At 48.4% G+C, this 24,839-nt stretch overlaps 1 protein-coding gene across 2 annotated transcripts in view; it reads left to right on the forward strand.

The window, feature by feature from the left end:
• The window catches only part of ttc27 (tetratricopeptide repeat domain 27), a 135,090-nt gene that overhangs the window by 28,355 nt on the left and 81,896 nt on the right, over positions 1-24,839 (forward strand). For both annotated transcript variants that reach the window (XM_078404657.1, XM_078404658.1), the window contains exons 6-7: positions 4,827-4,991; positions 12,884-13,017. In XM_078404657.1, coding sequence (XP_078260783.1) covers positions 4,827-4,991; positions 12,884-13,017 — 299 coding nt within the window. The remainder of the gene's footprint in view (positions 1-4,826; positions 4,992-12,883; positions 13,018-24,839) is intronic.

The following is a 24,839-nucleotide window of genomic DNA, read 5'->3' on the forward strand; positions in this document are numbered from 1 at the left end:
AACGAAATAATTACTAAGTCTTTATTAATACCTCTTTTCGAATATATAATATTATATAATCGTCTGAGGTTATATGAGGAATATCGTTTTGGTATAAATCCTGTTTGATCGGGATGAATTAGTTTATTAATAACTATACTTAATCTTTGTGCTAATATTTTCGTTAGTATCTTTTGATCAGTATTTAAAAGCGCTATAGCTCTATATGATCCTGGGTCCTCCAGATCCTTGTCTATTTTAGGTATAAGTGTTATAATAGATTCATTTAACGTTTCTGGTAGTTTCCGACAAGTATAGATATTTTCAGACGTGGTGTGATCAGATCATAAAATGTTTTATAAAATTCCGAACCGATACCATCTGGTCCCGGTGTTTTACCATTTTTTAATGATCTGATAGATTCTTCAACTTCTTTTACTGAAATTTCCGCATTTAGTGATTCTCTATTTTGTAAATCCAACCCCTTCAGATTACATTTTTTTAAAAATGCTTCCATTCCTATCCTATTTTCTGTCGTTTTAGCTGAATATAGATTTTTATAATATTGCAGAAATCTTTCATTAATATCCTTAGGTTGTACTAAAGGTTCGCCAGTATGTGATTTAATCCTATGGATTATTTTTTCTCCTTCCATCTTTCTAAGTTGACGAGCCAATAATTTATGAGGTTTATCTCCAAATTCAAATTGTAATTGTTTGGTGTATTGGTAGTGTTTTACGACTTGATCTGAGTATATTTTATTTAATTTATATTTCAGTGCAGCGATTTTATTATGTATTATTATAGATGGATTAGCAGCGTTCTCTGTATCTAATTGTTTAATCTCCTTTTCTAATTCCTGTTGTTCCATCCGATTCTTTTTATTATAGAATGCTTGAGAAGATATCATAATTCCACGGACATATGCTTTAAAAGTTTCCCATAGTAGGGCAGAAGATATTTCCGGTTTATCATTTATTTCGAAAAAAATCTTAATCTGTTCTATAATATATTCCTGAGTTGTTTTATTTTTTAATATTTGTGGGTTAAATCTCCATTGCCCCCGTTTTTCCATTTTACCATTTATTTTAATCATAAATGTTAAAGGTGCATGATCTGAGATTATAATATTATGGTATTTTGAATTATAAGTGAGTGAGATAAGTTTAGCGTCGACCAAAAAATAATCTATTCTTGAATAGGTTTTATGTACAGGTGTGCAAACACAGTTATTTCAAGAGGGCTTGTATACAAAAACAGGGATGTAATGTGCTGGTAAGGCTGCATTTGGAATATTGGGAGCAAATTTGTGCACCATATCTGAGGAAGGATGTGCTGGCTCTGGAGAGAGCCCAGAGGAGGTTTACAAGAATGATCCCAGGAATGAGTAGGTTAACCTATGATGAGCGTTTGTCGGCACTGGGCCTGTACTCGCTGGAGTTTAGAAGGATGAGGGGGGACATCATTGAAACATAGAGACTAGTGAAAGGCTTAGATAGAGTGGATGTGGAGAGGATGTTTCCACTAGTGGGAGAGTCTAGGACCAGAGGGCACAGCCTCAGAATTAAAGGTTCAATGTATTTGGTCAGAGGGTGGTGAATCTCTGGAATTCATTGCCACAGAAGGCTGTGGAGGCTATCAATGGATATTTTTAAGGCAGAGATAGATAGATTCTTGATTAGTACAGGTGTCAGGGGTTATGGGGAGAAGGCAGGAGTGGGGTTGGGAGGGAGAGATAGATCAGCCGTGATTGAATGGCGGAGTAGATGATTGGCCGAATGGCCTAATTCTGCTCCTATCACTTATGGACATTATTTCAGCATTGTTGTGTAAAGCCAGTCTCAGCATTAGCTGGCTTAATTGAATCCACTGTCTGTTGAGGCCTATGTTCTGGAGTTTTCCACCCAAACCTTTCCACATTTAGTTTTTCTTTCTTTAAGACTTTGGTTAAAGCCTATTCCTTTGACTGTGCTTTATACGCTCCCTGCATAGTTGAATGCCAAATCTTGTTCTGTAATATGCACAATAAAAGCACTACAGTAATATGCTGTTGTAAACTGAAGTAAACGTTCTGAAGTAAGTCTGTGAATCATTTGAAACATCTTTCAGTGCCAGAAACTGCCCACAGAGTGCAGGAGGATGAGGGGCGATCTTACCGAGGCATCTAATTTCATGAGAGGAATAGATTCGGTAGATGCACAGAGTCTCTTGCTCAGAGTACGTGAATCGAAGACCAGAGGACATAGGTTAAAGGTGAAGGGGAAAAGATTTAATAGCAACTATACTAACTGGACCCGCTGGGCCCAAACCTCTCATGCATTGGTGCAGAAACCTCTCCTCCCCCACCCCTCTATCCCCCCTCCTCCTCCTCCTCCTCCTCCTCACTCTCCTCCTCCTCCTCCCCCTCTCCCCCTCCCCCTCCCCTCCCCCCCTCCCTTCCCCTCCTCCTCCCCCTCCCCTTTCCCCTCCCCCCACAATCCCCCCTTCCCCTCCCCCCCACTCCATCCCCCTCAACCTCCCTGATCCTCCCTCCTCCCCCCCCCCTCCAGCCCTCTCTCCCTAGGAGATAGATTTAAACTTTAAAATGTGAATAACTTTAAAAATATAACACCGATTTCAATGAAACTTCTTCCATTAGCACCAAATGTAAGGTGGGCCTAAAATTGTTGCGCTATCGTGTACCAAAACGATACATGATAGCGCAACAATTTTAGGCCCACCTTACTCACAGTCGTCCCTTTGGTGTAGTTCAGGAACAAACAAATGAGAGTTTTAGTATATAGATGTGAGGGGTAATTTTTTCACACAGAGGTTGGTGGGTGTATGGAACAAGCTGCCAGAGGAGATAGTTGAGGCTGCGACTATCCCATCGTTTAAGAAACAGTTAGACAGGTACATCAATAGGACAGGTTTGGAGGGTTATGGACCAAGCGCAGGCAGGTGGGACTAGTGTAGCTGGGACATTGTTGGCCGGTGTGGGCAATTTGGGCCTGTTTCCACACTGTATCACTACGACGATGAATGGCCTGTTTTCATGCCGAATCACTCTATGACTCTATGAAGGGCCTGTTTCCACACTGTATCACTACGACGATGAATGGCCTGTTTTCATGCCGAATCACTCTATGACTCTATGAAGGGCCTGTTTCCACACTGTATCACTACGACGATGAAGGGCCTGTTTTCATGCCGAATCACTCTATGACTCTATGAAGGGCCTGTTTCCACACTGTATCACTACGACGATGAAGGGCCTGTTTTCATGCCGAATCACTCTATGACTCTATGAAGGGCCTGTTTCCGCACTTCTTCTTCTTCTTGCATTTGAGGCAGCAGAAGTTATGTAACGCCCTCCAGGCGCTGTAGCCAGTGCAATGTGCTGTTGTCAAGGGCCGTGAGGTCTACCCCTCCACCAGGGGGACGGAGGACAGCGCAGTCGAACATGACGTGCTGCACTGTTTGCTGGTCTGCTCCACACACGCAGGCTGCTGATGGACGCAACCCCCAACGATGCATGTTGGCGTTGAACCGGCCGACCCCAGTGCGGAGCCGGTTCAGGGCGACTCACTCTTTGCGGGACATGTCCGAGCCGGGTGGGGTTGTGGTGTTCGGTGCGACAGTGAATTGAGGAGTTGGCGATGTCTGTCCCCAGCTGGTTCTCCATGCTCCTAGTATGTTGAAACCGGAGCCACAGAGGGTCGCTGCATGACGGGAGAAAGGGTGATGAGATGACAGGCGTTGAGGACCCAGTTGCTGTGAATCCTGGGCGAGGTGGTGCAAAGGATGTTTGGCGTCCGATGGGGCCTTGCACACCAGCCTATGAGTGAAGAACTCTCTGCGAAGCTTGGCGGGTGCGATACCAGCGATCCGTGGGAGTAGGGCGTAGGCAGCCAGTGATGATCCGCATGGTGTCGTTGAGGGTGGCGTCTACCTTGCTGGTATGAGCGCTGTGGCACCATGCTGGGGCGGCGTACTCAGCGGCGCTGGACACGAGTACAAGAGCACTGGTTCCAAGAGTAGATGTCCTGGCGCCCCATGATGATCCGGCCAAGCAACGCAGGAGGTTGTTCCGTGCCGAGACTTTAGCATGGAGAGCTTCAAGGTGTTGCTTGTAGGTCAGCTGCCTATCTAGTTTCACCCCGAGGTATGTAGGAAATGGGTTGTAGGGTAGGGGTGACCCATTGAGGGTGACAGTTAGCTGGTGTTGAGTTTCCTTGTTGTTCAGGGGAAAGGTGTGGTTGTTTTTGCCACACTCAGTTTTAGTCTCCCGGTCTTAAGGTAGCCCGCGACAAGTTCCATACCCGCCGAGAGCACATCCTCCACATTTGACCAGCTCCTGTCCGAGTGCAGTAGGGCCAAGTCATCCGTGTATCCATACTAGCGCGAGGTCGTGCGTGGCAGGTCGCTGATATAAAGGTTGAAGAGCATGGGGGCCAGTACCGAGCCTTGGGGGACTCCGTTTCTTATGTGTCGTAGTCGGCTAGATTGTCCGTCGCTGGTCTTGAGTACAAAACTGCGGTTGGCAAGGATGTTGGCATGGATGTGGCACTTGTTGGCACTAAATGACGGTCAGGGATGGTTCAGAGGAGCTTCAAAGATCAGGCCCTGGTGCCACACAGTATCATAGTCGGCAGTGAGATCCACCAGTGTGATGCCTGCCTTGTGACCCTTTTCGAAACTGTATTTCCACACTGTATCACTCTATGACTCTATGAAGGGCCTGTTTCCACACTGTATGACTATGAAGGGCCTGTTTCCACACTGTATCACACTATAACTCTATGAAGGGCCTGTTTCCACACTGTATCACTCTATGACTAGTTGTTATGTCTTCAATTTATTTTCAGTACAATCAATCCAGACCTTTCTGTGCTCTGGGGAATGCCGAGATGTAGCTATCCATTTGCACCTGGAGTGTGGATATGCGCTGCTCTACAACTATGACTATACGAGGGCCAAGGAGAATTTCTCTACAGCCCAGAAAATGGCAAGACTTTCTACCACTTTGACAGGTAAGTCACACTCTCAAATTCTACATTTTGGAGTTCTTTTCATTCATCTGTAACTAATTGACTGAAGAGACACAAATCCAGCGAAGGGTGTTGTCGCAAAATAATATGATAAGAGATTTGTTTACTGTGAATGTTAATGAGGGCGGCACAGTGCCTCTTCAGTTATAGCTTATTCAATAATTCAATGATCAGCGGTAGTTGCTACCTTACAGCGCCAGACGCTCGGTGGGACCCGGAGGGCCGAATGGCCTGTTTCTGCGCTGTATCTCCAAAGTAAACTAAAGAAGGTAGTTAGACACATAAAGCTGGAGTAATTCAGCAGGTCAGACAGCATCTCTGGAGAAAAGGAATTGGTGACATTTCGGGTCGAGACCCTTCTTCAGACTGAGTCAGCGGAAAGGGAAACGAGAGATATAGATGGTGATGTAGAGAGATAGAGAACAAATGAATGAAAGATATGCAAAAAAGTAAGGATGATAAAGGAAACAGGCCATTGTTAGCTGTGGGCTCGGTGAGAACGAGTTACAGACAATGAGACTCAACAAGACGACTTTGAAGCTGGGACGACGGGTGGGGGAGGGATGGAGAGAGAGGCATGAAGGTGGTTAATCTTTGGGTGGGGGAGGGATGGAGAGAGGGGCATGAAGGTCGTTAATCTTTGGGTGGGGAGGGATGGAGAGAGGGGCATGAAGGTCGTTAATCTTTGGGTGGGGAGGGATGGAGAGAGGGGCATGAAGGTCGTTAATCTTTGGGTGGGGAGGGATGGAGAGAGGGGCATGAAGGTCGTTAATCTTTGGGTGGGGAGGGATGGAGAGAGGGGCTTGAAGGTCGTTAATCTTTGGAGTTCTCCACTCAAGGTGACTGGATTTTGTTCGAGACAGATTAATAGATTTTTGGATGTTAATGAGTCTAGGGATAGGGGATTAGTGCAGGGAAATGATGTCATAAGATCATAAGTGATAGGAGCAGAATTAGGCCATTCAGCCCATCAGGTCTACTCTGCTATATAGCTCTACATGGCTGATCTATCTCTCCCTCCTACCCCCATTCTCCTGACTTCTCACCATAACCTCTGACACCCGTACTACTCAAGAATCTAATCAAGAATCTATCTGTGCCTTAAAAATATCCACTAACTTGGCCACCACAGCCATCTGTGGCAAAGAATTCCAAATAATATTTATGTCTATCTCCGACTATGATAAAATAGGCCGAAGTCAGCATGGCTTTGTGCTTGACAAATCTGCTGGAATTCTTTGAAGAAGTAAATAGCAGGACAGACAAAGGAGAGTCAGTAGATGTTGTTTAGACAATAGACAATAGACAATAGACAATAGGTGCAGGAGTAGGCCATTCAGCCCTTCGAGCCAGCACCGCCATTCAATGCGATCATGGCTGATCACTATCAATCAGTACCCCGTTCCTGCCTTCTCCCCATACCCCCTCACTCCGCTATCCTTAAGAGCTCTATCCAGCTCTCTCTTGAAAGCATCCAACGAACTGGCCTCCACTGCCTTCTGAGGCAGAGAATTCCACACCTTCACCACCCTCTGACTGAAAAAGTTCTTCCTCATCTCCGTTCTAAATGGCCTACCCCTTATTCTCAAACTGTGGCCCCTTGTTCTGGACTCCCCCAACATTGGGAACATGTTATCTGCCTCTAATGTGTCCAATCCCCTAATTATCTTATATGTTTCAATAAGATCCCCCCTCATCCTTCTAAATTCCAGTGTATACAAGCCCAATCGCTCCAGCCTTTCAACATACGACAGTCCCGCCATTCCGGGAATTAATCTAGTGAACCTACGCTGCACGCCCTCCATAGCAAGAATATCCTTCCTCAAATTTGGAGACCAAAACTGCACACAGTACTCCAGGTGCGGTCTCACCAGGGCCCGGTACAACTGTAGAAGGACCTCTTTGCTCCTATACTCAACTCCTCTTGTTACGAAGGCCAACATTCCATTGGCTTTCTTCACTGCCTGCTGAACCTGCATGCTTCCTTTCATTGACTGATGCACTAGGACACCCAGATCTCGTTGAACTCCCCCTCCTCCTAACTTGACACCATTCAGATAATAATCTGCCTTTCTATTCTTACTTCCAAAGTGAATAACCTCACACTTATCTACATTAAACTGCATCTGCCATGTATCCGCCCACTCACACAACCTGTCCAGGTCACCCTGCAGCCTTATTGCATCTTCCTCACAATTCACACTACCCCCCAACTTAGTATCATCTGCAAATTTGCTAATGGCACTTTTAATCCCTTCGTCTAAGTCATTAATGTATATCGTAAATAGCTGGGGTCCCAGCACCGAACCTTGCGGTACCCCACTGGTCACTGCCTGCCATTCCGAAAGGGACCCATTTATCCCCACTCTTTGCTTTCTGTCTGTTAACCAATTTTCTATCCATGTCAGTACCCTACCCCCAATACCATGTGCCCTAATTTTGCCCACTAATCTCCTATGTGGGACCTTGTCGAAGGCTTTCTGAAAGTCGAGGTACACCACATCCACTGACTCTCCCTTGTCAATTTTCCTAGTTACATCCTCAAAAAATTCCAGTAGATTTGTCAAGCATGATTTCCCCTTCGTAAATCCATGCTGACTCGGAACGATCCCGTTACTGCTATCCAAATGCTCAGCAATTTCGTCTTTTATAATTGACTCCAGCATTTTCCCCACCACTGATGTCAGACTAACTGGTCTATAATTACCCGTTTTCTCTCTCCCTCCTTTCTTAAAAAGTGGGATAACATTTGCTATTCTCCAATCCACAGGAACTGATCCTGAATCTATAGAACATTGAAAAATGATCTCCAATGCTTCCACTATTTCTAGAGCCACCTCCTTAAGTACTCTGGGATGCAGACCATCAGGCCCTGGGGATTTATCAGCCTTCAGTCCCATCAGTCTACCCAAAACCATTTCCTGCCTAATGTGGATTTCCTTCAGTTCCTCCATCACCCTAGGTTCTCCAGCCCCTAGAACATTTGGGAGATTGTGTGTATCTTCCTCAGTGAAGACAGATCCAAAGTAACGGTTTAACTCGTCTGCCATTTCCTTGTTCCCCATAATAAATTCCCCTGCTTCTGTCTTCAAGGGACCCACATTTGCCTTGACTATTTTTTTCCTCTTCACGTACCTAAAAAAACTTTTGCTATCCTCCTTTATATTATTGGCTAGTTTACCCTCGTACCTCATCTTTTCTCCTCGTATTGCCTTTTTAGTTAACTTTTGTTGCTCTTTAAAAGAGTCCCAATCCTCTGTCTTCCCACTCTTCTTTGCTATGTTATACTTCCTCTCCTTAATTTTTATGCTGTCCCTGACTTCCCTTGTCAGCCACAGGTGTCTCTTACTCCCCTTAGAGTCTTTCCACCTCTTTGGAATAAATTGATCCTGCAACCTCTGCATTATTCCCAGGAATACCTGCCATTGCTGTTCTACCGTCTTCCCTGCTAGGGCCTCCTTCCAATCAATTTTGGCCAGCTCCCGCCTCATGCCTCTGTAATCCCCTTTGCTATACTGTAATACCGACACTTCCGATTTTCCCTTCTGCCTTTCCATTTGCAGAGTAAAACTTATCATGTTGTGATCACTGCCTCCTAATGGCTCTTTTACCTCTAGTCCCCTTATCAGATCAGGATCATTACACAACACTAAATCCAGAATTGCCTTCTCCCTGGTAGGCTCCAGTACAAGCTGTTCTAAGAATCCATCTCGAAGGCACTCTACAAACTCTCTTTCCTGGGGTCCATTTCCAACCTGATTTTCCCAGTCTACCTGCATGTTGAAATCTCCCATAACCACCGTAGCATTACATTTTTGACACGCCAATTTTATCTCCTGATTTAACTTGCACCCTAAGTCGAGGCTACTGTTTGGGGGCCTATAGATAACTCCCATTAGGGTCTTTTTACCCTTACAATTTCTCATTTCTATCCATACTGATTCAACATCTCCTGATTCTATGTCACCCCTTGCAAGGGAATGAATATCATTCCTTACCATCAGAGCAACCCCACCCCCTCTGCCCACCTGTCTGTCTTTTCTATACGTTGTGTACCCCTGAATATTCAGTTCCCAGCCCTGGTCCTCTTGTAGCCACGTCTCAGTGATCCCTACAACATCATACTTGCCCATGACTAACTGAGCCTCAAGCTCATCCACTTTATTTTTTATACTACGCGCATTTAAGTACAACACTTTAACTTCTGTATTTACCTCCCCTCTCACATCGTTCACAATTGGCCCTGCCCTTAATTTCTTTTCCGCTCTAGAACTTATGTTCCCATTCTTCCGAGAGTCTTTTGCAATATCTCCTGTATTCCCTTTTACCTCATCTTCATATTCACAATTTGTTAACCCCTCCCCCCCACTACTTAGATTTTCAAAAAGCCTTTGATAAGGTGCCACATGTGAGGCTGCTATAGAAGGTGAGAGCCCCCAGTATCAAAGGGCAGAGAAGGCAGGAGAATGGGGTTAGGAGGGAGAGATAGATCAGCCATGATTGAATGGCGGAGTAGACTTGATGGGCCGAATGGCCTAATTCTACTCCTATTCCTTATGACTTGTCAGGCATTGCCCCACCTCCACTTCTCTTTTCCATTTTTTTCTCCCCTATTGAGTCTGATGAAAGATCCCAACCAGAAACACCGTCTGTCTATTCCCTCCACAGACGCTGATCCGACATGATCCTCAGTATTTTATTTTGCTCCAGCAGGGATTAACTGGAGCTGGAATGAATGGCTTGTGACATCCAAAACTATCATCCTTGATGTGAGGTGTAGGTTTAAACCACTTCTATCAGAGTCCATTAACGCCGAATGTTACCGGATGTCAAGGGAGGTCACTCTCACCTCACCTCCAGAGGTGTTTGAACCACTGTCATGAGGTTTAGAGGCAAATGGACCTGGTGAAACCTGAACTGAATAGATAGTTTAGTATAGTTTAGAGATACAGCATGGAAGCAGGCCCTTCGGCCCACCGGGTCCGCGCCGACCAGCGATCCCCGCACACTAACACTATCCTACACACAATAGGGACAATTTTTTATATTTACCAAGCCAATTAACCTACAAACCTTTACGTCTTTGGAGTGTGGGTGGAAACCGAAGATCTCTGTGAAAGCCCACGCAGGTCACGGGGAGAACGTACAAACTCCGTACAGACAGCACCCGTGGTCGGGATGGAACCCGGGTCTCCGGCGCTGCATTCGCTGTAAGGCAGCAACTTTACCGCTGCGCCACCGTGACCGAATAGGTTATTAGTGAGCACATGCCCTTGATGTCATTCGACTAGATCTACCATTTTGATGGTGATTGTAAATAGGCTGATTAGGTGGAGATTAACTGGATTTCTTTGTGTAAACAGTATGTACCTTTTTTACATTATTGAGTAGATGCTGGTGTTGTAATTGTACTGGAGCAACTTGAATAGAGGCACGGATGGTTTCTGGGGAGAGGTCTTCAGTTCCACCACTGGGCTGTTGACTGCTTCTGGAGCATTTGCTATTTCCCGTGATGTCAGCCGTGCCTCCATATTCCTTGAAGTGAATCAAAGTTGGTGTAGACTGGTGGCGCAGCGGTAGAGTTGCTGCCTCACAGTGCCGGATACCCGGGTTCCATCCCCACTACGGGTGCTGTCTGTAAGGAGTTTGTACGTTCTCACCGTGACCTGCGTGGGTTTTCTCCGAGATCTTCGGTTTCCTCCCACACTCCAAAGACATACAGGTTTGTAGGTTAATTGGCTTGTTTCCGTGCTGTATCTGTAAACCTAAACTGGTGGGGATCTCAGCAGAAAGCTGAGGTGGAAGTTTTTTCTTTCATACTGGGTTCCATGACTGTTGAGAATGGGATGTCCTTGGAGCCGTTGCCTCCCGTTCGCTGCCTTGATTGTGCACCTATGTGCTCACCCTGCAGAATTTCCGTCTGATCCCATGTTAGACAGATTGCTCAGCTCTTTCTATTGAACTTTGTTGTTGCTTTTTAGGATGCTGAGTGGCATCTTCAGCAGGCCAGCATCTCATTATGTGTAGATGTGCCCAGCTCTGCTCCCAACAGCATCTCATGATGTGTAGATGTGCCCAGCTCTGCTCCCAACAAGGTCTCCGCACTCGCCATGTAAATAACCACAGCTCACTGACTCGCCATGTAAATAACCAACGCTGAATGTGGAAAACAATTTCCGGTAGAGTTGCTGCCTTACAGCGAATGCAGCGCCGGAGACCCGGGTTCCATCCCCACTACGGGTGCTGTCTGTACGGAGTTTGTACGTTCTCCCCGTGACCTGCGTGGGTTTTCTCCGAGATCTTCGGTTTCCTCCCGCACTCCAAAGACGTACAGGTTTGTTTGTTACTTGGCTTGGTAAATGTAAAAATTGTCCCTAGTGTGTGTAGGGTAGTGCTAGGGTTCGGGGATCGCTGCTCGGCGCGGACCCGGTGGGTCGAAAGGGCCTGTTTCCGCGCTGTATCTCTAAACTCTAAAACTCTCCTTTTAGCAAGGACTTCAGTCCAGACAGCGTTCTGGCAAACTCCTTCTGTTCCCTCTCCTAAGCAGAACTTCCCACTTCAGAACCTCTCCAATCTTTACACGCCCTGAATCTTTAGTCATTCAGAATGTTCGAATCTGAATGCATATGCATGTTAATGCCACTTTTGCCTTCACTATGTCACAATTATGAATTTGATGGTAACAATTGAAGAAGGAATATGACTAAAAACTGCAATACATTCTTTGAAGTAAATGATAGCAACATTATTTTAATATCTTTGGTGGGCATGAAACTCCAAACTTCATTCCTTCTTTTTTAGTTTAGTTTAGTTTAGAGATACAGCGTGTAAACAGGCCCTTTGACCTACCGGGTCCGTGCCGACCAGCGATCCCCGCACACTAACATTGTCCGACATACACTAGGGACAATTTAACATTTATACCAAGCCAATTAACCTATAAACCTATACATTTAGTTTTTAGTTTAGTTTTAGAAATACAGCGCGGAAACAGGCCCTTCGTCCCACCGGGTCCGCGCCGACCAGCTATCCCCGCACATTAACTATCCTGCACCCACTTGGGACAATTTTTACATTTACCCAGCCAATTAACCTACAAACTTGTACGTCTTTGGAGAGTGGGAGGAAACCAAAGATCTCGAAGAAAATCCACGCAGGTCATGTGGAGAACATGCAAACTCTGTACAGACAGCACCCTTAGTCGGGATCGAACGCGGGTCTCCGGCGCTGCAAGGCAGCAACCTTACCTTAAATAGATCTTATATTCAGTTTTATATTCAGCGTGGCTCGGCCACAGCACTTTCCATTGCCCGGTGGGGGCTCAGGACTTTCATCGGCCTGCTCGGCTCGGCCCTGGGACTTTCCATCGCCCAGTGGGGGCTCAGGACTTTCATCGGCCTGCTCGGCTCGGCCCTGGGACTTTCCATCGCCCGGTGGGGGCTTCAAAAAGTTGGGAGCCTCGATCACCTCGTGGCACCACGGGAGAAGAATGAGGAGGAGATAAGACTTTGCCTTCCATCACAGTGAGGGTATGCCTAGAGCAATCACTGTGATGGCTGTTTTGTGTAAACAATTATATCTGTGTGTCTTGTGCTTTTTAATGTCTACTGCCGGACCCTGACGTGAGAGGACGCTGGCGTTGTGTATTCGCCGCTTTTCCGTCAGGATAGTTTGTCTGTTTGTTTCTATGTTAATTGTTTTTGTAAAGCGCTTTGAGCATGCGATAAGGCGCTATATAAAATAAATGAATTATTATTATTATTATTATTATTATATTCAGTGAATATAATATCCTGTTTTTTCCCATGTCTCTGAAAGCCTGCCAGCCTCGATGGTCAACGCTGAATGTAAACTCAGACTTGCTTGTGTTTCAGGTGCCTTGGGGAAGCGTACCCGATTCCAGGAAAGATACTTGGCTCAGCTTATCCTCGATGTCCATCGGGAAGGCGATGCCCTTTGTCAAACTGATCTCACGCTCACACCAACACCTCTGCAACACTTGCCGAAGGTAACTCCAGAATGAAATCACACTTTAATACAATAGAATAGAATAGAATTTCTTCATTGTCATTGTCATTGTCGTGGTGCATACAACGAAATTTAGGCGCGCTGCCTGAGCTGAGCTCAAATGTACAAGATAAAAAATAACAATAAAGTAACAGTAAAAGAATGATACACAATGTGATACATACACACAGATTCATACACATTATGCCTACGTATGCACCCTTATCAGAATATAAGATATTGCACCTTGTCAGAATATAAGATATTGCACAGAATAGTATTATCATATCATATCATATCATATATCTACAGCCGGAAACAGGCCTTTTCGGCCCTCCAAGTCCGTGCCGCCCAGTGATCCCCGTACATTAACACTATCCTACACCCACTAGGGACAATTTTCACATTTACCCAGCCAATTAACCTACATACCTGTACGTCTTTGGAGACGTAAAATATTATAAATGAATACATCAGTATTGCACAGAGGTAGGTATTGTACAGTATAAATATTGTCTATGGGGGGGGTGCTTTCAGTGCAGAGTTCAGTGTGGTGATGGCCTTAGGGTGGAAACTGTTTGTTGGTCTTGTGGTGTGCACTTTGATGGACATGTAGCGCTTGCCTGAGGGCAGAAGGGCAAACAAGTGATGGGCGGGGTGAGATGGGTCCTTTAGGATGCAGGATGCCTTCCGCAGGCAACGGGAGCTGTAGATGTCTTCCAGGGCAGGCAGACGTGTGTTGGTGATCTTCTGGGCTGTGTTGATGTCTCTCTGCAGAACCTTCTTGTCAGCCGCAGAACTGTTGCCGCACCACACCAGGATCCCATGTGTCAGGACACTCTCAATGGAGCAGCAGTAGAAGGCACCAGCAGCTCTTGTGGCAGGTTGACTTTCCTGAGTGTTTTTAGGAAGTGAAGCTGCTGTTGTGCCTTCTTAATCAGAGAGTTTATGTTGGTTGGCCACGTGAGATTGTCTGAGATGTGGGTGCCCAGGAGCCTGAAACTGGAGACTGTCCACTCTTTCCCCGTTTATGTGCAGTGGGGGATGGTCACTCTGCTTCTTCCTGAAGGCAAGGATGAGCTCTTTTGTTTTTTTGGTGTTGAGTGCCAAGTTTTTTTCTGAGCACCAGCCCGTAGAACAAAAGTAGCATTCCTTTGAATCACTTCCAATGTTTATAATAAACATAATCGTGTCTTGCTTAAGGATGGTTCGAATGAGTTTTTGCTAATTCCTGATTTTAACAGGTGGTGGTGGTAGAGCTGTAGCATAACCATTGATGCCACTGTCTGTGTAATAATAATAATATATTCCTTTATTTGTCCCACACCCGGGAAATCTGCAGTGTTACAGCAGCAAAGTGGATAGCAAGAGATCATTCATTATAAATAAAAGTAAAGACAAGGATAAATTGTCATCAGTTTACTGTGTATTCCTCAGCTGTTACTGTTGACTGGTCTGCTGGGAGCAGTGCTGGTTGTGCAGTCTCACAGCAGTGGGAAGGAAGGATCTCCTATATCTCTCCTTCACGCACTGAAGGAGTCTGTCACTGAAGGAGCTACTCAGTGCAGTGACAGTGTCCTGCATGGGGTGGGAGTCGTTGACCAGCATCGATGTTAGCTTTGCCATCATCCTCCTCTCTCCCACCACCTGCACTGAGTCGAGGGGGCAACCCTGGACAGAGCTGGCCTTCCTGACCAGCTTGTCAAGTCTCTTCCCCTGCGCCGCTGAGACGCTGCTAATCCTAGTCACGTGGCTCCTGTAGCCAGAGATCAGCAACGGGAGGGAGCCTTTGTTGGCAAGACTTTTCAGTCATCTATATACTAAAACCCTCGTTTGTTTGTTTGTTTGTACCTGAACCACAGCCAAAACGGTACATGATAGCGCGACGATTTTAGGCCCACCTTACTCACTGTCGTCCGTTTGGTGCTAATGAGAGAAGTTTCATTGAAATCGGTGTTATATTTTTAAAGTTATTCACATTTTAAAGTTTAAATCTATCTCCTAGGGAGAGAGGGGAGGGGGAGGGAGGGGAGGGAGGGGGGAGGAGGGAGGGGAGGGAAGGAGGGGGGGAGGGAAGGAGGGAGGGAGGGGAGGGAAGGAGGGAGGGGGAGTAGGGAGGGGGGAGTGGGGGAGGAGAGGGTGCCGCACCAATGCAGGGTTTGTGGTCCCAATGGATCCACTTGGTCTAGTGGTTGAATAAAAAGATGCATCATAGCTTGGTTTGGGAACAGCTGCACCCACGAGCACAAGAAATTGCATCAAATTGTGGACGCAGCCCAGGCCATCACACAATATGGGGCCCAAAACTGCTGACAGTATTCCAAATGTGGTCTCACCAGCACTTTTTAGAGTCTGAAGAAGGGTCTCGATGCGAAATGTCACCTGTTCTTTTTGTCCAGAGACGCTGCCTGACCTGCTGAGTTACTCCGGCATTTTGTGTCTATCCTCAACATTGCACACTTGGTTATTCTAGTTCTTTCGAAATAAAGGCTAGCATTGCGTCTGCCTTCCTTACTGCCAACTCAACCTGCAAATTAACCTTTTGTGCACATGCACTTGCGATTTCAGAATCCTCTCCCCATTTAGAAGATTGTATATGCCTATATTCCTTTTACCGAAGTGCATGACTGTACACTTTGCTATGCTTTTTATCTTTTTCCACTTCTCTGCCCACTCTCCCAGCCTGACCAAGTCCTTCTACAGACTCCCTGCTTCCTTAACGCTACCTGCCCCCTCCACCTATCTGCATATCATCCGCAAACCTCCAGGTGGCACCGTCAGCAATGGCAGCCTTGCCAACAGTCTGTCTGTCTTTACGTCTTGTTATTTTTAGTGTGTTTTAAAAAGTTTGTGTTAATGTTCTCTGGTTTGTTTTATGTGGGGTGGGGGGGGGGGGGGGGGGGCCGGGGAAACTTTTTTTCAATCTCTTACCTTGCCGGAGATGCGATTGTTTTGCGGATCGTATCTCCGGTCGCTCTGCGGTCTAACATCGTGGAGCTGGCGGCCTTGCTCGAGACTGAGTTTGAGCCCCACCGCGGGGCCGTGGACTTACCATCAGAGCCTGTGATCCCTTGCCTGGGATCGACACTCTAACCGCGACCTGCAGATTTCAACATCGAGGAGCTCGCAGTCTCAGGTAGAGACCGATGTGGGGAAGCTCCAAGCCGCAGGAGGTTCGACCTGGAGTCCGATCACCCGGCGCGGGGGAGCTGAGATCCCCCCAATGCAGGAGCTTGATCGCCCTGACAACGGAAGGTTCGAGTGCCAAGGGAAGAAGATGATATTTTTTTGCCTTGCATCACAGTGAGGAATGTGGGGGAGTCGCTGTGGTGGATGTTCATGTTAAAAATGTATTTGGGTGTCTTGTTGCTCTTTATTGGTATGACTGTTTGGCAACCTGAATTTCACTGTAGCTTAATTGGTACATGTGACATTAAACAAATCTTGAACTTGGCCACACAGCCATCAGTTCTATCATCCAGAACTTTAACAAATAAATGTGAAAAATAGCGGGCCAAACATCGACCCCAGCAGAACACCACTTGTCACTGGCAATCAAGTAGAAAGGGTTCCCTTTAATCCCACTCGTTGCCTGCTGCCAATCTTGTATCCATGCTAGCACCTTGCCTTTGATATCATGGGCTCCTATCCTGTTGAGCAGCCCCATGTGTGGCACCTGATCAAAAGCCTTGTGGAAATCCAAGTAAATTACTTCCACTGACCTTTGAAAAGGTAACAAGCAAGATAGACAAATCATAATCATAATCATCATAATCAAAATGTATTAGCCAAGTATGTTTCTCATCATACGAGGAACTTCATTTGCCACACAGTCATACCAATGAAAAGCAACAGAACACACAAAATACATTTTAACGTGAACATCCACCACAGTGGCTCCTCCACATTCCTCACTGTGATGGAAGGCAAAACCAGTTCAATCTCTCCCTTCTTTGTCCTCCAGCGGTCGGGTCCTCGAGCCTTCCATTGACGGGATGATCTTGACTCCCGTAGTGGGCGGTCGGCCTTTCTCGTCGGGGCGATCAAGCTCCTGCATCGGTGGGGAATCTCAGCCCCCCCCGCGCTGGGCGATCTACCCCAGGTCAGGGCTTGTCGAACGTCGTGCAGCTTTTGAGGCTTCCCGACATCGGTCTCAACCTGAGACTGCGAGCTCATTGATGTTAAAGTCCGCAGGCCGCGGTGGAGCATCAGGCAAGGAATCGGCTCCGATGGTAAGTCCTCGGCCCCGTGGTGAGTCTAAAAGTCAGTCCCAGGCAAGGCCTCCAGCTCCACAATGTTAGGCCGCAGAGCGACCAGAGATACGATCCGGAAAACAATCGCATCTCCGGCAAGGTAAGAGATTGAAAAACAGTTTCCGCTGACCCCCCCCCGCCAACCCCCACGTAAAACAAACCAGAGAACATTAACACAAATTTAAAAATATCCAAAAAAAGACGAAAGGGACAGACGGACCAGAGGCAAAGCTGCCATCGAAGCGCCACCCAGTGGCATTGTGAATCAATCTCCAAAAGATTTATGAGGAAGATCTCCCCATAACAAAACCATTGTGGTGGACACGGAGCTGTCCGTCCAAGAATGAGGCAGCACACTGAGTTATCCAACACCACTTTATTCCGTGTGTCGCACCCTCCTTCCCCACTCTCTTATCTTCTGCTCTTGGACTCCTCGTGACCTCTCACAAGCCTCTCACGAGCGCAGAAACGGTCGGGCAGCCGGACGAGGCGGCCGGACCTTGTACGCACATTCCCGTGCAAAGGAGTCCTGCCATGTAAGGGCAAATTAGGTTGGGCCCGAGATGGAGGACGCCCCCGACGACGGGGCTGGGCCTCCCGTACTGGCTCGCTCAGGTCCAAATGGGCCGGTTTTAAACGGGCCACCGACACCGTCTCTTACCGACCCCCCATGTCCAATACAAAAGTCGTGGGCCCATGCTTCAGCACCCGAAAAGGACCTTCATATGGGCGCTGCAAGGGTGACCTGTGTGCGTCGCGCCGAAGAAAAACGTACGAGCTGTTGGCAAGAGCCGGAGGCACATACAATGGGGTGATCCCATGCCGGGATGTTGGGACAGGAGCCAGGGCACCAATCCTTTCCCACAAACGGACCAACATGGCGGATGATGACTCCTGGGGGTCACCGGTGTTTGGAATAAATGCTCCGGGCACGGTGAACGGAAAACCGTAAACCAATTCCGCTGATGAAGACTGCAGGTCTTCTTTAGGGGCATTACGAATTCCCAACAGGACCCACGGCAACTCGTCCATCCAGCCGGGACCGGTGAGGCGTGTTTTTAAAGCATCCTTAAGGAAGGACGGCGGTGGAAACGTTCCAACAACCCATTGGACTGGGGGTGGTAAGCCGTTGAGTGGTGAAGCTGAGCTCCCAATAGGCGAGCCATTGCAGACCACAGTTCCGACGTGAACTGGGCACCCCGGTCGGACGTGATATCAGACGGTATCCCGAAACGAGCAATCCAATTAGCTACTAAGGCACGTGCACAGGACAAGGCCGAGGTGTCAATGAGCGGGATGGCCTCGGGCCACCGCGTGAAGCGGTCCACTACCGTAAGCAGATGCGAGATGCCACGGGATGGTGGCAGCGGCCCCACGATATCTACGTGGATATGGTCGAAACGCCGGCGAGGCACTGCCATGCCTTGAACCGGTGCCCGGATGTGCCGCTGAACCTTCGACGTTTGACATGCAATGCACGTCCGGGCCCAACGCCTGACCAGTTTTCGCAAACCATGCCACACGAATTTTGAAGCAACCAATTTCACCGTCGTGCGAATAGATGGATGGGCCAAAGTATGAATGGTGTCGAAAACCTCACGACGCCAGGCTGCCGGAACAACAGGCCGCGGCTGTCCTGTGGAGATGTCACATAGGACGGTGGGGCCCAAAGGAATTTCTTCGAGCACCAGACCCGTGATGGCAGTTCGGTATGCCTTCATCTCCTCGTCTGCCAGCTGTGCTGCCGCTAAAAGAGAATAATCAATTCCTGAAACCATGTCGAGAGCGGCTATCACCGCTGGGCGAGACAAGGCGTCCGCAACCCGATTACTTTTCCCTGCGATGTGGCGGATGTCCGTGGTAAACTCCGAGATTGCCGTGAGTTGGCGTTGCTGCCGAGCGGACCAAGGATCCGCAACCTTGGCAAAAGCAAAGGTAAGGGGCTTATGGTCGGTAAAAGCGATGAAGTTTCGGCCCTCCAGGAAATACCGAAAATGTTTAACTGCCAGATGTAAAGCAAGCAGCTCCCGGTCGAACGTGCTATATTTACATTCCGCCGAAGTTAGCTGGCGGCTGAAAAAGGCAAGAGGTTGCCAGTGTCCGTCAAAAAATTGTTCTAATACACCACCGACCGCAGAGTCCGAGGCGTCCACGTTTAGTGCCGTAGGGGCGTCGGCACTAACATCGTCGCCCGAGCCAATGCTTCTTTCGCCCCCTCAAATGCCTCCACGGTGACGTCGGACCACTGTACGTCCCGCCGCTTGCCTGACAACAGATGGAATAAGGGCCGCAGTATTCTCACCAACGCCGCCGGCACAAATCGGTGGTAGAATAGAACCACGCCCACAAACTCCTGCAGGCCCCGCACTGTGGATGGTCGTGGAAACCGGCGAATGGCCTCCACCTTGTCTGGTAAGGGTACCGCGCCATGCCGCATCACCCGGTGGCCCAGGAAATTGATTGCTCGGAGGCCGAACTGGCATTCAGCCGGGTTGATCACCCGCCCAAATTCATTGAGGCGACGACACAACAGCCAGAGGTGGGCGCAATGCTCCTGCCGTGAACAACTTGCCACCAGGATGTCATCCATATAGATGAAAGCGAAATCGAGCCCCGGCCCGACAGTGTCCATCAGGCGTTGGAATGCCTGCGCGGCGTTTTTAAGGCCGAAAGGCATACGCAGGAATTCAAATAACCCGAAAGGGGTGATGATGGCGGTTTTCGGCACATCCTCCGGTCGCACGGGGATCTGATGGTAACCCCTGACTAAGTTGATTTTAGAAAATAACTTGGCCCCGGCCAGATGGGCAGAGAAATCTTGAATGTGTGGGATGGGATACCGATGTGCAATTGTGGCGTCATTTAGGCGGCGGTAGTCCCCGCAAGGCCTCCAACCGCCGGACACCTTGGCCACCATGTGCAGTGGAGAAGCCCATGGGCTGTCCGAGCGTCGAACAATTCCCATGGCTTCCATCTTCTGAAACTATGCTTTCGCCATCTGCAGTTTGTCGGGGGCCAGTCTGCGGGCGCGGGCATGAAGCGGTGGTCCCGAAGTGAGGATATGGTGTTGAACACCGTGCTTGGGGTCAGTTGCGCTGAATTTAAGGGTCAGAATTTCTGGGAAATCGGCCAAAATTTGGGCGTAGATGTTATCCACCGCTGCTACCGGGTCACGGGTTGGCACAGCCGACGCAGGAGGACGTAAGGGAATTGATTCTAGTGTAGATGCATGGACCAGGCGTTGACCTCGCACATCCACCAGCAGAGATTGCGCCCGGAGGAAATCCGCGCCCAACAGTGGCTGGTGTACGTCTGCCACGGTAAATGTCCAGGAAAAGTGGCAAGCATCAACTATCAGGGGAATGGTACGGACGCCATATGTCCGTATGGGGCTCCCATTAGCGGCGGTCAATAAAGGACCCCGATTGCCAGCACATGCCTGGACGGAGGCACCACTCTGATTTCAGCCCCTGTATCCACCAGAAATCTGTGGCCTGACCGCCGATCCCAGGCGTATAGGCGATGGAACTTGCCGACCGCCGCGGTGATTACCGGTGGCCGGCCCCAGCGTTTCCCGGAAACGTACAGGGCGGACGGCACTGGCGGGCCGCCGAGCCCCAGCGCTGATGGTAGAAACACCATGCCCCGTCACGGGTTTCTCTGGCGGGCTCGGACGGCTCCGTGGAGTCCCTGGCCGGTGTGGATCGAGACCGCCGCGTTTTCCCGGACATTGTGGACACTTGGCCTAGCACCTCCATTCTCTGCCGCGCGGACACCCACAGCTCGTCGGCACGCTCCCCAAAAGCCTGAGGGTCTTCGAAACACCCCTGCCAGGAGCGTGCGCATATCTTCTGGAAGCTGCTGCAAAAAGGCATATTCAAATAACATGCAGGGCTGGTGGCCGTCCATGAGCGAGAGCATCTCACTCATTAGGGCTGAGGGCTTCCGGTCACCCAGCCCGCCCATGTTGAAAATACAGGCCGCTCGTTCCATCCGACTGAGCCCGAAGGTGCGGAGTAGCAGTGCCTTGAGGCCCTTGTATTTCTCGGCTATCGGTGGATTCTGCAGGTAGGGAAGTATTCGCCCGGCCGTGTCTTGGTCAAGTGCATCGACTACGTAATAGTAACGGGCCTCTTCAGATTTGATTTTGCGGATGTAAAACTGCGCTTCGGCCTGTTGAAACCATACCCGAGGCTGGGCGCTCCAGAAGGTAGGTAGTTTCAGTGAGACAGCGTCCAGTCGGGCCTGCTCGGCGGCGGTGGAGGGCTTGTCGCTGTCTGCGTATTCGTACATGCTGAACTTCCAAAATGTCTATTTTGGACGTCGGGGTCACCAGATGTGGTGGACACAGAGCTGTCCGTCCAAGAATGAGGCAGCACACTGAGTTATCCAATACCACTTTATTCCATGTGTCGCACCCTCCTGCCCCACTCTCTTATCTTCTGCTCTTGGACTCATCGTGACCTCTCACGAGCCTCAGGTTATGTACTGTGTGTGGCCCACCACCAGGGGCCGCTACACCATGTTATTATTTTGTGTCATCACACAGCTGTTTGCCAATAGCAAGCAGATTTTAGCCTCTGCAAGATCCTTTACAGTGCGTGTGTCATGCAGCATGTCACAGCTCAGGACATGTTCCATAGTCTGGAGGCCCCGTCCGCACTCACAGTCTGCCGCATCTTCAGTGTATCCCCACTTCAGCACGTTCGATTGGAACATGTCCGACCAACCAAACCATGTTGACTTTAGCCTATTTCATTGTGTGCTTCCAAGTGCACCAAAACCTCATCCTTAATAATGGACTCTAAAATCATACCAATCACAGAAGCCAGACTAACTGGCCTATTACTTGTGTAGGAAGGAACTGCCGATGCTGGTTCACACCGAAGATAGACACAAAATGCTGGAGTAACTCAGCGGGACAGGCAGCATCTCTGGAGAGAAGGGCCAATTGCTGTGTGTGGTTCATATCAAAGATTTGGATAAGTACATGGAAGGCATGATTAGTAAATTTGCAGATGACACTAAAGTGGGTGGTATCGTAAATTGCCAGATGGTTATTAAAAACTACAGCAGGATCTTGATCAGTAACGCGGGTGGGCTGAGAAATAGTTAATGCAGTTTAATCCAGATAAGTGTGAGGTGTTGCATTTTGAGAAGTCATCCCAGGGCTGGACCTTCACAGTGAAAGGCATGGCCCTGGCAAGTGTAGAGCAGAGGGATCTAGGAGTGTAGGTAGGCTGCTCTGGAAAGTTAGATGTCATGGGACCCAGGATGATACAGGATTAACAGCATGGAAGGAAGCAGAGGCTGGTGGTGAAGGTTGGGTTTTGGACAGGAGTCCTGTGACTGCTGTTGTGCCTCGGGGAATGGGGAAAGAGCCCATTGCTCTTTGTGGTTCATATCAATAATTTGGATGAACATGTGTAAGGTGTCCTTGTAGACACAAGGAACTGCAGACCGACACAAAATGCCTCAGTTTTAAATGGCCTCCCATTTATTCTTAGACTGTGGACTGTGGATGTTTTACAAGACTTCACTGAGGCCACATTTGTGGGATTGTGTTCTGTTCGGGTCACGTTGCTGTCGGAATACTGTCATTAAGCTGGAAAAAATGCAGAGATGTTGCCAGGACATGAGTCCCTGAGCTTTGGGGAAAGGATGAGCAGACAATGAGTTTTCTCCTTGGAGTGCAGGAGACTGAGAAGTGATCTAATAGAGGTATGTATAATCATAAGGGAAATGGATAGGGAGAATGCACAGTCTTTTACCTAGGGTAGGGGAATCATTAACCAGAGCCCATAGGTTGAAGGTGAGAGGGGCAAAATTTAATACAAACCTAAGGGGTAACTTTTGCCCAGAAGGTAGTAGGTATATGGAATGAGCTACAAAGGAGGTCGTTGAAGTAATAATAATAATAATAATAATGCATTACATTTATATAGCGTTTTTCATATACTCAAAGACGCTTTACAGAGATTTAGAGAACAGGGAAATGAATAAATAGATAAATAAGTAAATAAGTAAACGAACAGAGAAAGGTGAGGTGACCTTCAGTGGTTGAAGGCAGTACTGAACAGGTGAGACTTCAGCGATGTTTTGAATGTAGTGAGTGTGGAGGAGTCTCTAACGGTTTGGGGTAGTGAGTTCCATAGGGTGGGAGCAGCGATGGAGAAAGCCCTGTCCCCCCAGGATCTGAATTTGGTTCGGATGTGGGGGGATAGGAGATTGGCAGCAGCAGAGCGAAGGGTGCAGGTGGGAGTGTGCCTGTGGAGGAGGTCAGTCAGGTAGGGTGGGGCCAGGTTATGGAGGGCTTTGTAGGTTATGAGGAGGATTTTGTACTGGATTCTCTGGGGGATGGGGAGCCAGTGGAGTTTGTAAAGGACGGGGGTGATATGGTCACAGATCGGGGTGTGGGTGTGTAGACGGGCAGCGGAGTTTTGAATGTATTGAAGTTTACTGATGATTTTTGAGGGTGCGCCATAGAGGAGGCTGTTGCAGTAGTCCAGACGGGAGGTGATGAAGGCGTGGATGAGGGTTTCTGCAGCTGTGGAGGAGAGGGATGGACGGAGACGGGCAATGTTTTTGAGGTGGAAGAAGGCTGTCTTTGATGCGTTTGATGTGTTTGTCGAAGGAGAGGGTTTGATCAAAGATGATTCCAAGATTCCGGATGTGAGGGGAGGTGGATACTGGGAGACCATCAATGTTGAGGATGAAGTTTTGGGTGGATTTGGTGAGCGTTTTTGGACCAATGATGATGATTTCAGATTTGTTGCAGTTGAGTTTGAGGAAATTTGATTGAAGCCAAGATTTTATTTCAGTGATGCAGTTTGTCAGTGTAGAGTGTGTGGTGGTGGAGATTGACTTGGTGGAGATGAGGAGCTGGATATCATCGGCGAAGCAGTGGAAGTTGAGACCATGACGGCGGATTAATTGACCAAGGGGGAACAGGTAGAGGATGAAGAGGAGGGGGCCAAGGACTGAGCCTTGGGGGACACCTTGGGGGAGGGGAGCGTTGGGGGATTTACAGTTGTTAATGGAGATGAACTGGTGTCTGTCAGAGAGGTAAGATTTGAACCAGGATAGGGCTGTGCCGGTGATGTTAAAGGAGGTTTCAAGTCGGGTGAGGAGAATGGAGTGATTTATGGTGTCAAAGGCGGCGCTGAGGTCAAGTAGGATGAGGATGTTGAGGTTGCCAGCGTCGGAGGAGAGGAGAATGTCGTTTGTGATTTTGAGTAGGTACTATATCAGGATTTAAAAGACTCTTTGTGTAGGAAGGAACTCCAGATGCTGATTTAAACTGAAGATAGACACAAAATGCTGGAGGAACTCAACGGGACAGGCAGCATCTCTAGAGAGAAGGAATGGTTGACGTTTTGGGGTCCAAGCCTCTCCTGATTGCCATTCCACCTCCTTCCGGTCCCACCTCTTCCACTTCAATCCCCCGCTCCTCATTGGCCGCCGCTCCCGTCACTCGTGCAGGTCCCATACCCTCCCACTCCTTCCGGTCCCGCCTCTTACACTCTCCTCACCCCCCCCCCCCATTGGCCGCCACTCCTGTCACTCGTGT

Source organism: Rhinoraja longicauda, chromosome 9 (assembly GCF_053455715.1).
Source record: "Rhinoraja longicauda isolate Sanriku21f chromosome 9, sRhiLon1.1, whole genome shotgun sequence".
NCBI lineage: Eukaryota > Metazoa > Chordata > Chondrichthyes > Rajiformes > Arhynchobatidae > Rhinoraja > Rhinoraja longicauda.